We start from the raw sequence: 13,341 nt of genomic DNA on the forward strand, positions 1-13,341 counted from the left end.
GGTTGGTTATCTTGTTGGAGATTTTGTTGACTGGAGCAGTCATTGGCCTTTACCTTTGTAAGTAAAAAACATTACAATCTTTAGATTTTGATTTAGAATAAAAACACAATTGCATCTTAATTGTTGTCAATAACACTTCTCCTCTAGATTTTGATTTAGGATTACAATGTTGTTTGTCAATATGACCAACCTTATAGATACCAGATTATGCTTTTTGTGGCATTCTCAGCCATGGTGGTGGGTGCATTGCTGCCAAGTAAAGCACTTATCAGGCTTATATCAGCTCTAGGGTTTCATCTTTATGATGAATCTGGAGTGACCTCTAATCTGTGTATAAAAAAAACTGCATTTTACCAATCCTTTAAAAGACTTGAACATGAAACATGAAACATGATTTCTAGTTCAAAGGCATGCAACTAGCTGACTTGTTGATTATACCTCTTTGTAATATAAGATGCCCTGGGATTCAGATAGACCTCCTGGTGCTCAAGGAGCATGATATAGATACCATGCAGTTGTTGGGGGTGAAATTCTCGCAAGGTTGGAGGGGGTGTGGATGCATTACTGGAGGGTGCCTCGGATTGTCCCATAAGCGGAAACATGGATAGGTCAAGAGTCATATATAGGCTAGAGTGGCACTTTGTCATAGTCACTTCCCCCAGGCCCATACTTTTGGGGGGGACGGAGGCTGGGAGTGGGGACCCCAGCCGGTGGCTCCGTCCAGTGCCCTTGCTTGTAGGTTGTGCGCTGAGATTTGGGTTGGCCGTGCTAGTGGTGTGCAGACTGGCAACGATTTAAAATTCCATCACGGTATCAGAGCTCGGTGGTGATCTTGGACTGGCCCTCGTTCAAATGGAGGGGGGTGTTGGGGGTGCAATTCTCGCATGGTTGGAGGGGGATATGGATGCATGGCTGGAGGGTGCCTTGTATTGTCCCATAAGTGGAAACATGGGAAGGTTGAGTCATGTATAGGCTAGAGTGGCACCTTGTCATAGTCACTTCCCCCGGGCCTATACTTTGGGGGGAATGGAGGCTGGGATTGGGGACCCTAGTCGGCGGCTCCGTCCAGTGCCCTTGCTTTTGGGTTGTGGGCCTCTTGGGAGCTGGGCTGGCCATGCTAGTGGTGTGCAGATTGGCAAAGATTCAGATTCCATCAGCAGTATGCTAGGAATAGTAAACATTTCTCCAGTCATGCAGTCTGAGGTAGAGAGACAAGATGTTTTGCAATAGAAGAGGACTATTAGACTCAAGCTGGCTGCACTTTAGAGGGGGGACAAAAAACGCCATTGGTCACAGCTTAAGTCATTGACTTAAATAGCTTTATTCAAAACTCACATAGAGGTGGTAGTAAATTTAAGTTCAACTTTTCAAGCTTAAAGAATATGCTGCTGCTTTAAAGATCTCTTAAGTATGCAGCACGTAATTTCTCATTGATGGAAATGGTGGTGATCGCAGGGCAGGTACGTTGGCATAATTTATCACATCTGCAGCCGGATGTCATATACTCTCTCCACTCCGCTATTCAGCCACCCACGTTTTTGGGTGACTTAAGGTCTGTAAAGATCTTCAACCTGCTTTCCATCACAGCTGTATAGTTAATGTAGGCTCATGCATTTGGTCTACTCATCTGGTGTGCTGACATCATTTATGAAGAGAAGGAAAATCTGCCGGGCAGCCGGCAGCTCATGAGCAGCGCACATGTGTTACATTCTTCCCCACTAGAATGGCAGTTGTCCTCGAATGTGTAGGCTGTTGATAGACAAAACTCATCTCTTACCCAAGGTAGTAGGCACCATGGGATATCCACTGAAGCATTGACTCCCTCTCTGAAGCTTACATGCTGCCTTCATCTTGTCAACACAAAAACTTGCAGTTGTATCCTCTGATGATTGTATGAGTGCACCTATGGCAAAACATCTTGCTTAGATTTTTTTTTTTTGTGCGTGAACTCTCATGATGGAATCCACTTCTTTATTCATTTAAGTACACCCATCCACTAGTAAAGCTGCTCTGGGTGTCCCCAAAACTCTGTCTGTCCAGCAAAATTCTGTGTAGAAAGCTGAAAGCACTCCTGACGCAGAAATGATGATGTAGAGGCTGCTCACAATTTTGACTATAAGCAGCATCTACCTGTGGCAATTTGATCTGCATGTTTAGATCACCAACATCTACCAACTCCATGCAATGCATAGGTCCTCCTTCTGGACATAAGCTTGTGGAATATGCATATCTTTCTTACTATATACAGAAGAAAAAATTGCAGCCATTCCCTCAAAAGCATCTGCAGGTGATTCTGCTTATGATTGTGGTAAAGGCACATCAGCTGACATGTTCGTGTTGTGACTCAGCTCTCTAAGGGACTAGTGACGACCCTCACAGACTCTACTCCCAATACATCTGATGGCATTGAAGATACTTTGTCACATGCCTGATGGAGAACCATGTTGTTCTGAGACAGCTCACTCGGGAAATTCTCCTCCAGCGTATGCCTAAATTGGCGGTCTGAATCAGGGTTCATTCTTGGACCTATTATCAGATTCCTTGCATTGCACAGCAAAGCATCCCATGAACACATGCTGGTTGCATGGTACAATCCTGCAACCTTGATGTGCAACTGACGTAGATGTGAAAGAGCCGAGGCAGTTGCCCACACATCTCCTCTTTTGGTTTAGAAGTAGCCTCCTTCCAGGAATGTGCCCTGTCTTTGTTGACAATCTCTAGCAGTTTGCTTGGTGGAGTCACACTTGAAACATTGTCCTACCAGCTGCTTTTGCTTGAAACTCTTCTGGAGAGAGGGATAAGTTTGACACTTGTCCATTAGAACTGTTCATATTCTCTATGGCCGTAATAATTTCCTATTTGAAATTATGCTTCTTTTCTGCTTTTGCTTGAAACTCTTCTGGAGAGAGGGATAAGTTTGACACTTGTCCATTAGAACTGTTCATATTCTCTATGGCCGTAATAATTTCCTATTTGAAATTATGCTTTTTTTCTGCTGCTGGGTCTGTTTGTGGTTTCCCCTCTTGTCCCTCAAAGGGTTTTGGCCAAATGGACAGCTCTCTTTGCCTTGTGAAGCATCAACACTGGTCAACTCTTATCAGAGTGGTCAAGGTTGGTCAATTCAGGTCAGAACTGCTCAAAACTGGTCTGAACTAGTTCAAAATGGTCAGTGCTCAATCTTCTAAAAGTCCTCTGCCTGCTCAAGATCCTCTGAAACGTGACCCTGGCATGATTTATATAAAGCGGCTGCTTTTTTGTAATCTTGCTTTTTCCATTCTTCTGCATTTGCTCTCCTCTTTATGTTTTTGTGTTGCTTTTTTGGTAGACTCAAAATGGTGACAAGTTCTTTGATTTTACTGCAATATCTCCATTGACTTACCAGGTTCACTGTTCAATAAGTTGCTGGAGTCATGGCAGGTGACATAAAGTATTTAATTTTGAATTATGAATGAGCAACTTTACCCTCACATATTTTGTTAAATGTTTCAGATATCTTGATGGAGGGAGGTTGGCTGAACAGCAAGCACTTCTTTTACGCTACCAGCAAGACAACCTCCTATATCTACATGAGGAGGTAAGGTGTCCCAAATTTAAATATTGCCACAATTATGTTTATGTAGGCTCTTTGAGTAAAGTTTTGGTATACTCTGACCAGTCACTTTGGCAGAACAGATTTTGCGACTGCAAGAAAGTCTAAACAACTATGAACGTTCAGAAGACGGTGCTCCTCAGGTTAGGATTTTTTAAGTTTATTTTACAAGGAGATTTAATTAGTAGTAAAGTGATTGTCAAGCACGTTGGTATCCTCAATATTTATGCCCCCAAGCATAGAGGGGAGAGGACTTCCTTCTGGAAGCTTCTCACGAATGATGGCTTCCGCATGTAGATCATTGGATCATTGGGGGAGACTTTAATATGGTTGAGCAGCCAACAAATAAAAGATGTGGACATGAAGGGGTGATACACCCTGTGGAGATGCTACTTAGGAGAGATTTATACTCTCTATACATGGCAGGGACTGTTGAATTGAGGACAACAATCTTAGGAAGCCCTCTTCCCTCCTCTACATACAGTTGGTCGAATAGACGAAGAGACGCAGGATGTATCTATGCCTGCCTAGACGGCTTCTATGTTGATGCTTGCGTTCTTGAGAGGGGAGGATGTATATGCATTGTAGCTGGGACTATGAAGTCCGACCGCTTTGAGTATCAAAGAACTTGGGCAACATGGCTCTACGTCCCGTGTGTGCATCTCGAGCACCACGGCTGATGAGCTCTCCTACCAGGTAGCTGACATCTGGAGCTCCCAAGACTTCTCTAATGGCCCACAAGGCATTGCAGATGATTAGTGTTTTACCACAAGGTGGCCTTACAGAGGAGATAGGATATTATTAATCATGAGAGGGCTATCAGGCACAGGTTGGCAGCGTTGCAGAGGGAGCATGGAAAACATCTTGATGCCCTTTGGATTTTTCAGATACTCTTTGCACTGTCAGGACTGAGTTGTAGCATGCCATGGAGCAGAAGGCAGAGTATCGATACCATGCCTAGGAATCATTTTGGGTCAGTGAGGCAGATTGCATTTGGTTTTTATCGTCAGCTACTTTCTGTCTGCTGAGCCTCATTCTCCTATGAGAGAGAGTACAGTAGAAGGTGTGGGCCACCATACCATAGCTAATCACGGAAAATATGAGGATATCCCTTGATATTCCATTTTCGGCTCATGAGGTGACGCAAGCATCCTTGCACTGCCCTGTGGTAATTGTCCAGGAGAAGATGGTTTATTGCCCTCCTTTTTCTTGGCTTTTTGGGATGACTTTGGGGAACAAATCACTATGGCCTTCCAGGATATGTGGAACACAGGAAATGTGCACTCTTCTCACGAAGGGTCTATTCATCTCATCCCAAAGGGAGGGGATAATACAGACATAAGCCAATGGCAGCCGATTACATTGGTGTGTCATGCTTGTATAGTGATGTTCATGCGCTTCCAGAGATCTCATGATCTGTTCGTCAGGGATGCCCCCTGGCCCCCTTGCTATGTCTCATTGTGGCTAAGGCTTTGAGCATATATCTCCAATCCATGGCCGGGGTATCTGGCTTGAGTCTACCCTTACGCAGAGAGGTCTAGATTCTGAGCTTGCAAATGACACTGCTATGTATCTCGAGGGTGCCCACATCTGACTTTGATTGCCTTAAAGGATTTTTGTTTAGTCGCAGAAGCTCTTATCAACTGACAGGCAGCATTGCGAGATACTTGGATGTCAGGTCGGGAATGATGTATCCCCTACACAGTAGTTTTTGCACCAGTTCTCATGAGTATAAGGAAAAAGCTGCTTCATTGGAGCTCTAGGAAACTGGACTTAGCCTTGGTGATTAAGTCTGCTTGCCTCGGCCTGGTATATCTTCTCCTGTTGGTGCTTTTCACGAGGACACATTGGTCAAATGCGGAAATTGGACAGATTCAGAGGAGTTCTACCCTCGGGCCACACTGGGAAAGCTTTGGGATTACTCTATTGAACCATTTGGGGAGAGATTATTCATACCCTATGGCCACGTGGGCCCATATACTTCAGGCTTCTAGGTCAGCACAAGCGAAGCACGTTTCCTTTGTGTGGGATCTTCTTCTTCTGGACTCCCACTGGTCTTTGACTGGCTGCGATTACCTTACACTCTGTGATGAGGAAGCCATGATTTTGTATTGATTTTTTTCATACTTTACAGAAGTCTTTTTCTTGAAAAAAAAAGGATTTTTATCAAGTTAATTCAATTAGTAGAATGAACGCAGGAAGATGCATGATGCCAGAGTACTCTGAAATACCTTGAGGGAGGGAATGCCCTTAAAAATTGGAAGCATCTCAGCATGTTTGTCATGCTGTGGTTTGCTGTCTGATTGTAATGTGTTAAGTCATTAGGTTGCTATGCCCTTGATGCTGAGCAATGAGTGACACTCATATTTGACCCCTGCCATGCCGTGACAATGCTTTATGCGAGAGTTTGTGCTACATATTGTGATTATGTTATGTCTAGTCTAAGGGAGGGTTGAAACCTTGGAAGTGGTTCCTTATTAGGATTGAAAATAGATATGCTTGAATCCCGGAAACGCTCTCTATTGACTTATGACCTTGCAGGAAAATTCTTCAAGGCAGAAGTAACTCCTTTTGGTCCCATGCTTTTGGCCCCTCCGGGATCTAGGGCGGGGCTATTTTTGTCAAATTGGGGCTTTTCTTTTGCCATTAAATGTTAATTGGGCATCCAATGTTGGGAATTTTGGAGAATTAAAGCCATTTGTGAAAAATTTGGGGCTTTTCTCATTTTTGGGGGTTTTATGATCAGATTTTGGGCATCTTGTGAACACTGATTCAGCCAATTGAATCTCTTGAACTATGCTTCATTAATTGGGGACTTCTAGCCATTAGGGTTTCTGTAAAATTTGGGGGTTTTTCTGTTTTCTATGGGGTTATGATGTCCAATCAGGAATTTCTGTTTGTATTTGGGGCTTTTATGTTTTTGCTTGTGTTTATGCTACATCTAAAGGGGTTTCCTTTTAATGCCATCTACACTTCTAGTTTTTGTTTCCCATTTATGTATCTGTGATGGAGCAATCAGTCATTTACACTTGGTTTTAGACACATTTTGGGTCTCCATCCCTCACTTCTCGCCTTCGAGATTCAGTTCAAGGGAGGGTTCCGCTCCTTCATCCTCAACTCGGCTTCGAGGATTCCGTTGAAGACCATCCTATTGGTGTTTGTTCGTGTGGCATGACATCCTAGAGTTGCCATCATTTCCATCATCACGCATGATATTCTGCTGGGCCCATGCATGCCTTTTTTTAGCTCATGACTCCTTTCCATTGAGGGAGGGTTTGTTGGGAAAATTCAATGTAAAGAAGTGTGTATGAGTAGGGGCATGTGAATCACCCCTTGTATGGATTATGTAAGCAGGGATGTCATCCAGTGTGACTAGTCATCCTTGTCCTATCACGTACTTTGGGATATATAATAGCCACCCCTATGTGTATATGAATATCACATTGGGCAAGATGTAGCCCTTGTGGATCTAGTGTTTTAGCTTAGGGTTTATTCTTTTAATTAATCTTTCTTATGATTAATCTTGTCTCGTGCCCCATCCTTCTCCCTATGCAACCCTAAATCCCCCCAACCCTAATCCTACAGTTCTTATCCCTTAAATGCAAGGCGCTTCTCTCTCTCTCTCTCTCTCTCTCTCTCTCTCTCTTAGATAATGTGCTATATAGGGCAGGAAAGGACAGGATCATCAAAAGAGCCATCACTAAGAAGCATGGTAGGGTCATCATACAAAAGTGCCATGAAGGTATTTATGGAGGACATTTTGGAGCTGATTACACAACCAAGAAGGTCTTGAATGCAGGGTATTATTGGCCAAATATGCATAAGAATGTGCTAGTGCATTGCAAGTTTTGTGAGGCCTTGGCAAGAAGGATCTCAAGGAAAATCTTTTGCACCCTACTTTTCTCCTCATGGATTTTCAGAGATGGGGAATAGACTTTGTAGGTCCAGTGCCAATCACTGCTGGAAGGAAAAGCTACATCTTGGTGGCCAGAGACTACTTCACCAAATAGGCCGAAGTCTTGGCTACTTCAAAGTGCAATGTTGTTACAGTAGCAGAGTTTATCACTAGCAACATATGTGCCAGACTTGGTGCCCCTTAGTAGTGTCCAATCAGGATACACATTTCACGAGAGCAAGAGAGGTGGTGACAGAAACTCTCAGTGAAACACAGGAGAAGCAGTCCTTACTATCCCAAGACTAACGGACAAACCAAGAAGACCAATGGCATTCTTTGTGACATTTTGGGAAAAATGTCATCATTGGAACTTTGGGCTTATAAGGTAACCACCAAATACACACCCTTTGAGTTAGAGTATGGAACTGAAGCCATCATGCCCTTAGAATATGAACTCCCTACCCTGAAGGTGTTGATGCAGCATATAATTGAAGATACAGACGAGATGGAACTCAAGATTCTCCAGCTAGGAAAGTTGGAAGAAACTTGCCGGTTAGCAAGACAAAATACGGAATAAATGCAGGTCAAGAGAAAGATTGCATTTCCTTGATGAAATCAAAGAAGAAACCTAGAACCTACAAAAAAGGGGATTGGTGTTGATGTTTGATGCTTGGCAAGAAAGACTTTTGGCAAGAAGTTCTTACCCGGTTGGAATGGACCATATGAGGTAATTGAAATGCTAGACCGTGGAGCGCTGGTACTAAACAGGTTACAAGGCAACTCACAAAGGTATATAACTCCCTATATCTAAAGCTTTCGTGACCCGAGCAACAATGAGCTTTAAGGAAGATGGCACCCTCACCAAGTTCCTTCAACTTCAAGTCAATTGTATTTACTTCAAGTTGAGGGGGGAATTGTCACAAGCCAAAAAAAAATCCATGTACATATATATAACAATAAGGAGCATGTGGCCAACCTCTAGCTAAGAGGTTGCTTATATTGGTGCATATTATTAGATTAAGGTTAATAACATCTTTGACTATTAAAGTGGGATTTGAAAAGAAGATAATTTTAATATTGTGGTGTGTCTTCTTGTAATAAAGAGGTGTGGGGTGGCTATTGGCTTGGGAGTTTTCCCATTCACACTCAACCCCACTTCTATCCACCACATGTATGGATTAGCTTGATCCACTTCACCTTGTCCTCCATGTGTGCATAGAGTGCCATGGCATGTACCCATGGGCTCTGTCTCCATTTGCTATATAAGGTGGGTCATTTCTTGTATTGATCATCCAAACCTTTCTTAGTGAAGCTCTTTTTCTTGGAGTCCTCATCTAGTCTAAATGATCAAGTGTAGTGGTGTACAATCATCTCTCCTGGAGGTAAGTCTTAGCTTGTACATACTTTAGCAATCATCATGAGTGTGATAGTTATAATTGTGTTTGTGTATGGGATTACAAGTGCATATCTTGCAAGATAGAGTGGCTGGGAGGCGTTGAGAGATTGAGAGTGATTTCTTATTCCATCCCTAGAGGGATTTTGGATCCACTCCCTCAACATCATCACGTCCATTCAGCATACCATGATTTGCTATGGCATCGTTAAGTAAAGATACATATACATATGTTATAAGTGATGCTGTAGGTGTATGTAAGTAAAGATACATATACATATGTTATACATTTGTGTGTGTGTGTGTGTGTTTGTGTACATACATACATATGATAGATAGGTATGTACATACATACATACATACATATGTATGTACAAATGACGCACATGCACATGTGTGCACGTGTATGTAGGTAGGTGGGTAGGTACATACATATATTTGAAATATGCAGTTTTTGGGCTGAATATTTCATGTGCTACTAGGGTCTCATCTTACCATAGAAACAAGCTACCTCTTCTCATTCCTTTTTATAAATATCGCGAGGCTGGAAAAAACAGAGCATTGTTCTTTTTCTCAGTTTAGTGTGGTCATTGCGTTGATCCTAAAGCCAATTAATTTGAATGCACAGGTAGATGTGGTCCACATTCTCGCGGCCCGCGAGCAGGAACTGAGAGCAATGACAGCTGAGGTAAATTTTTCTATTTACAAGTCTCTTTCAAGAGTGTGAAGCTTACAAATGAACATGCAGGAGGTAAAGTTTAAGGATGTATAGTTGCTAATGGAGAGATTGGTAATTGTCAAATAAAAAGCGCTGATGCGGCGGATACACACTGAATGCATGCAGAGGGACCAGCTTCAATCTGAACTTCGCCTTGCAAGAGGCCTGATTGCTGAGCGGGACTCTAATGTGATTCAAATACAGGCAACCAATGACAGGGTGAGTTCACTTACATTTTGTAAAGCTATCTTATATGGTGAGCTGGGATGCGTATGGCACAAACTTTCATGGGTGAATTAAGCTTCTTGGGAACATCAAGTTCTCAATGAAAGTTTGTATGTGTAGTATGTGGAAGAGAATGAGAGGCTTCGGTCGATGCTAGGCGAATGGAGTGCTCGTACAGCCAAAGTAAGCTCGCTTGTGTTTTAACATCTTATTGTGTTTTATATGATCTTCCCTGTGTTCAGTTCAAGGCTGGTTACACAATGACAGCCACCCATAAGGGGTGACCTAATCATGGGCATGGATGGGCAATCTTGCCGGTTTGTGAAACTCCATGCCTGACCCATGGGCAAGGAGATGTTTGGTAAGGCCGTAAGGTTGATTGCACAATAGCAACCGTCTGTGACTTGGGCCCAATCATGTTGGCCTGTTAGCCATGCATCGGCAATCTTGTCCATCCAACTCCCTGGCTGTCCCAGGGGTGTGTCCCATGGACAGGGAGATATCTGTAGTGGCCCAAAGAATATGTTGCTTCAAATGAATAAAATCGTGAACAAAATACCAACAAGGATTCTTATTCCATTGTTAAGTGGCAGTTCTTTTTGCTTTCATGTATCTGTTTAAAGGCAAATCTATATTTGACAAAATGCTGTTTGTTTTCTATGTAGCTTGAGTTGGCACTTGAAGCAGAGAGGGTATCCAATGCAGAGCTAAATAAAAGGCTGGCCATCCTCCGGCATGCAAATACAGAGTCGACTGGAGACTAAGGTTTTGAGGACAAGTAAATGAAAACAAAATGCTGCTCAACATGGTGAGAATCCATGGTTTTAGTTCAAACATGAAAACTGCAAAAGAGGATCAATGAGGTGGAAGAAGTGGTTAAGCCACGGTATTACATGGGCTTGTTGCTCTTATGGGGTAAAGCATGTTCTCACTTCTGGTTGAGGAATCTTTCTGGACCACACTGAGGGTTATATGACCCAGTACCATGAGGAAAATAACTAACATTGGCTCTGCTGTGTACCGTGGGAGGGCACCATCTTTAATTTTTTCAGGCGGGGCGCCAAGGCCATTGGCCCCTATACTCCAAAGTGGAATGATCAGTACTTAGGCTTTGCAGGGCCATTAGTGACTCTACTCTTTGAACCAATACACCATCATGACCACTGTATATGTATTGTGTTTATTTTCCTGCTACCTCTTGTGCTTTATAGGAATGAAGTCGTCCCCATGTGATTATAGAGCTATTACAGCAACAAAGACAACCCAATGAAATCAAAGGGAGTAGGATTAAACCAGGATGCTAATTTAACAATTACTTAAAGCATGTCATGAGTCACTTGAAAAATGTCATCCTTGTGAGAACCTGCTTCAATAAACAGATGCATCAAACCTGCATGTGACTGTGCGTGCAGGTGTGAGTGTTACATGCATGTGAAGAACTTACATAGTAGACTAATGGGCAACTTGCGTGCTGCTTGGGGATAGTGTGGTGTACTAATTAATTTTGTTAATAGTGAGATTATAAATAGTTTACCTTGTCCAATTAGTTTGGGTATATTTTAACTTTTCTAATTGAAGTCATGTATAGTTAATATTAGTAATGGCTTTACAATACTGCAAAAAACATAGCATCTGAGCGATTACAGCTTAGACAAAACTATCACTATGCTTTTCTAAAATTTTGTTAGAAAATTTGCTATGGAGAAATTTTTTCAAAAATTAATTTCTTCGTACGAGAAAAAGAAATAAAGAAAGATATATTAAACGGCTACTAAAGACCTAATGGGCGTATGAAGAGATACAATAATGTCCATGGCATATCTCATCATGGAATGGAAAATCAAATAGAAACAAAACAAAACTTATCTCACTGGGAGTGATACAAAAGTGTCCATGGAAATCTCATCATGGAATACTAGGTAGGGGGGTGTTGAATGTCGGAACTATTTAATAAATGTAGTTAGAAAATTAAACTATGTAAAAAGTTAGTTATTTATTTATTTTGGGTGTGAGATTCAGTATTGAAATAAGATGCTCTACGGTAGATTCGAACCCATTACCTCCACAAAAGTTAGTTATTTATTTTGGATAAGAGATTCAGTATTGAAATAAGATGCTCAACGGTAGATTCGAACCTAGTGCCTCCACATTAAGAGGCATGTTAGAAGATAAGTTACTTTCCATTCTTTATTAAAAGTTGTCATAGTGTGTCAACAAGTTGGTTGTCACTTTGCACCACTGGACTGGTTGTAACTTTGGGCCGCCAAACTGGTTGTGACACCGAGCTAGTTGTCACTTCCGGCCTATGTGCTATTGGCAACCAGTTCACAAATCCTTACTTAGATCTTTCAACCAAGAGTCTCTTCCTTCCAATCTAATGGTCTCCCCCATCATCTCAACCTCAGGTTGCCACTACTATTCCAGTTGTCTTGACCATTCATGACCCTCTAGTATACCTTTGCTCAAACTTAACAAAAAAATGCAACTACAAATATAATCTCGAGGTAGCAACCTCCAACCTCTTCACCCTCTCTTCAATACCGTTGATGTTCACCTCAAGGGTCTTCCTAGGCTCTTCTCTTTTGAACCAAGCCTATTCCAAGAGGATTGCAAAAGAAAGTGGAGGAGGATGCACCTCGTCAACCTCTCTCCAAAGAATGAGTAGTATTTATCATCAATTATTAAGGAGGATGACCATGGAAGAGGTTCTTAATGCACCAACCTTGTAGAATAATCCAACTACTCGCAACAAAGTGAAGATGAAATTTATAAAGGTAGCTCATTGTCCCACCTCCTCTCTTTACTAAATCACCATATACAAACACACATATCTGATGTGGTTATTAGACAAATCCATAGTTTCAAACCCCTCTTTGAAACAATCATTTTTTCAGATATACCAAAGCTCGAAAATTAGGGTGTGGATTTTTATGGCTAGCCAAAGGTTAATTGTGAATTAACTATTACCTTATTGTTAACCACTCCATTGGTTAACATGGTTTTGCCTGTCCGATCTATCGTAAGGTACTTTGCCATGTAAATAGACACTTAACTTTTGTAAAACGGTGTTGAAACATGTAAAGTAACCTTACAATGCACTTAATGTCAAATAGTAAAGTGTACAAACTTACGGTACATAGTTGCTTAAGACTAGCAATAGAGGCTATACCATTTTTAAGTTTGGTTGGTCTAGTGTGAAATCTAGTCACTTGTATATAAGTGATTTTTGACAATAAGCAAGACACAATAATTTGCTCGTAATAGTTTACTTGTGAGCTCTACCATTTTCTTACTTGCTTGTATGCCATTGAATCTTACTTACTTGATGGATGCATGCTAGAGAGGTTTGATTGTAGGTTTTCTTCTTGCATTAGCTTCTTCTTCTTCCCTTGCCTTTTGCGAAGATGAATCTCTTGTTGCCTCTTTTTTAAGACAGAGAGAATTCTCCCGTCACTCCTTTGGCAAGGGGCATACGGGTATGACAACTGAGTGAGAATGCACGACGGATGAGCTAGTGCACC

At 41.9% G+C, this 13,341-nt stretch overlaps 1 protein-coding gene across 3 annotated transcripts in view; it reads left to right on the forward strand.

The window, feature by feature from the left end:
- The window catches only part of LOC147630400 (protein FIP1-like), a 53,991-nt gene extending 43,005 nt beyond the window's left edge, over positions 1-10,986 (forward strand). For all 3 annotated transcript variants that reach the window (XM_086810258.1, XM_086810260.1, XM_086810259.1), the window contains exons 8-15: positions 2-57; positions 1,456-1,552; positions 3,490-3,574; positions 3,673-3,732; positions 9,506-9,565; positions 9,722-9,814; positions 9,941-10,003; positions 10,486-10,986. In XM_086810258.1, coding sequence (XP_086666384.1) covers positions 2-57; positions 1,456-1,552; positions 3,490-3,574; positions 3,673-3,732; positions 9,506-9,565; positions 9,722-9,814; positions 9,941-10,003; positions 10,486-10,584 — 613 coding nt within the window. In that variant the 3' untranslated portion in view covers positions 10,585-10,986. The remainder of the gene's footprint in view (position 1; positions 58-1,455; positions 1,553-3,489; positions 3,575-3,672; positions 3,733-9,505; positions 9,566-9,721; positions 9,815-9,940; positions 10,004-10,485) is intronic.
- Positions 10,987-13,341: the final 2,355 nt, after the last annotated feature.

This window comes from Cibotium barometz, chromosome 16 (assembly GCF_041138505.1).
Source record: "Cibotium barometz isolate CiBa-2024 chromosome 16, ASM4113850v1, whole genome shotgun sequence".
NCBI classification, from domain to species: Eukaryota; Viridiplantae; Streptophyta; class Polypodiopsida; order Cyatheales; family Cibotiaceae; genus Cibotium; species Cibotium barometz.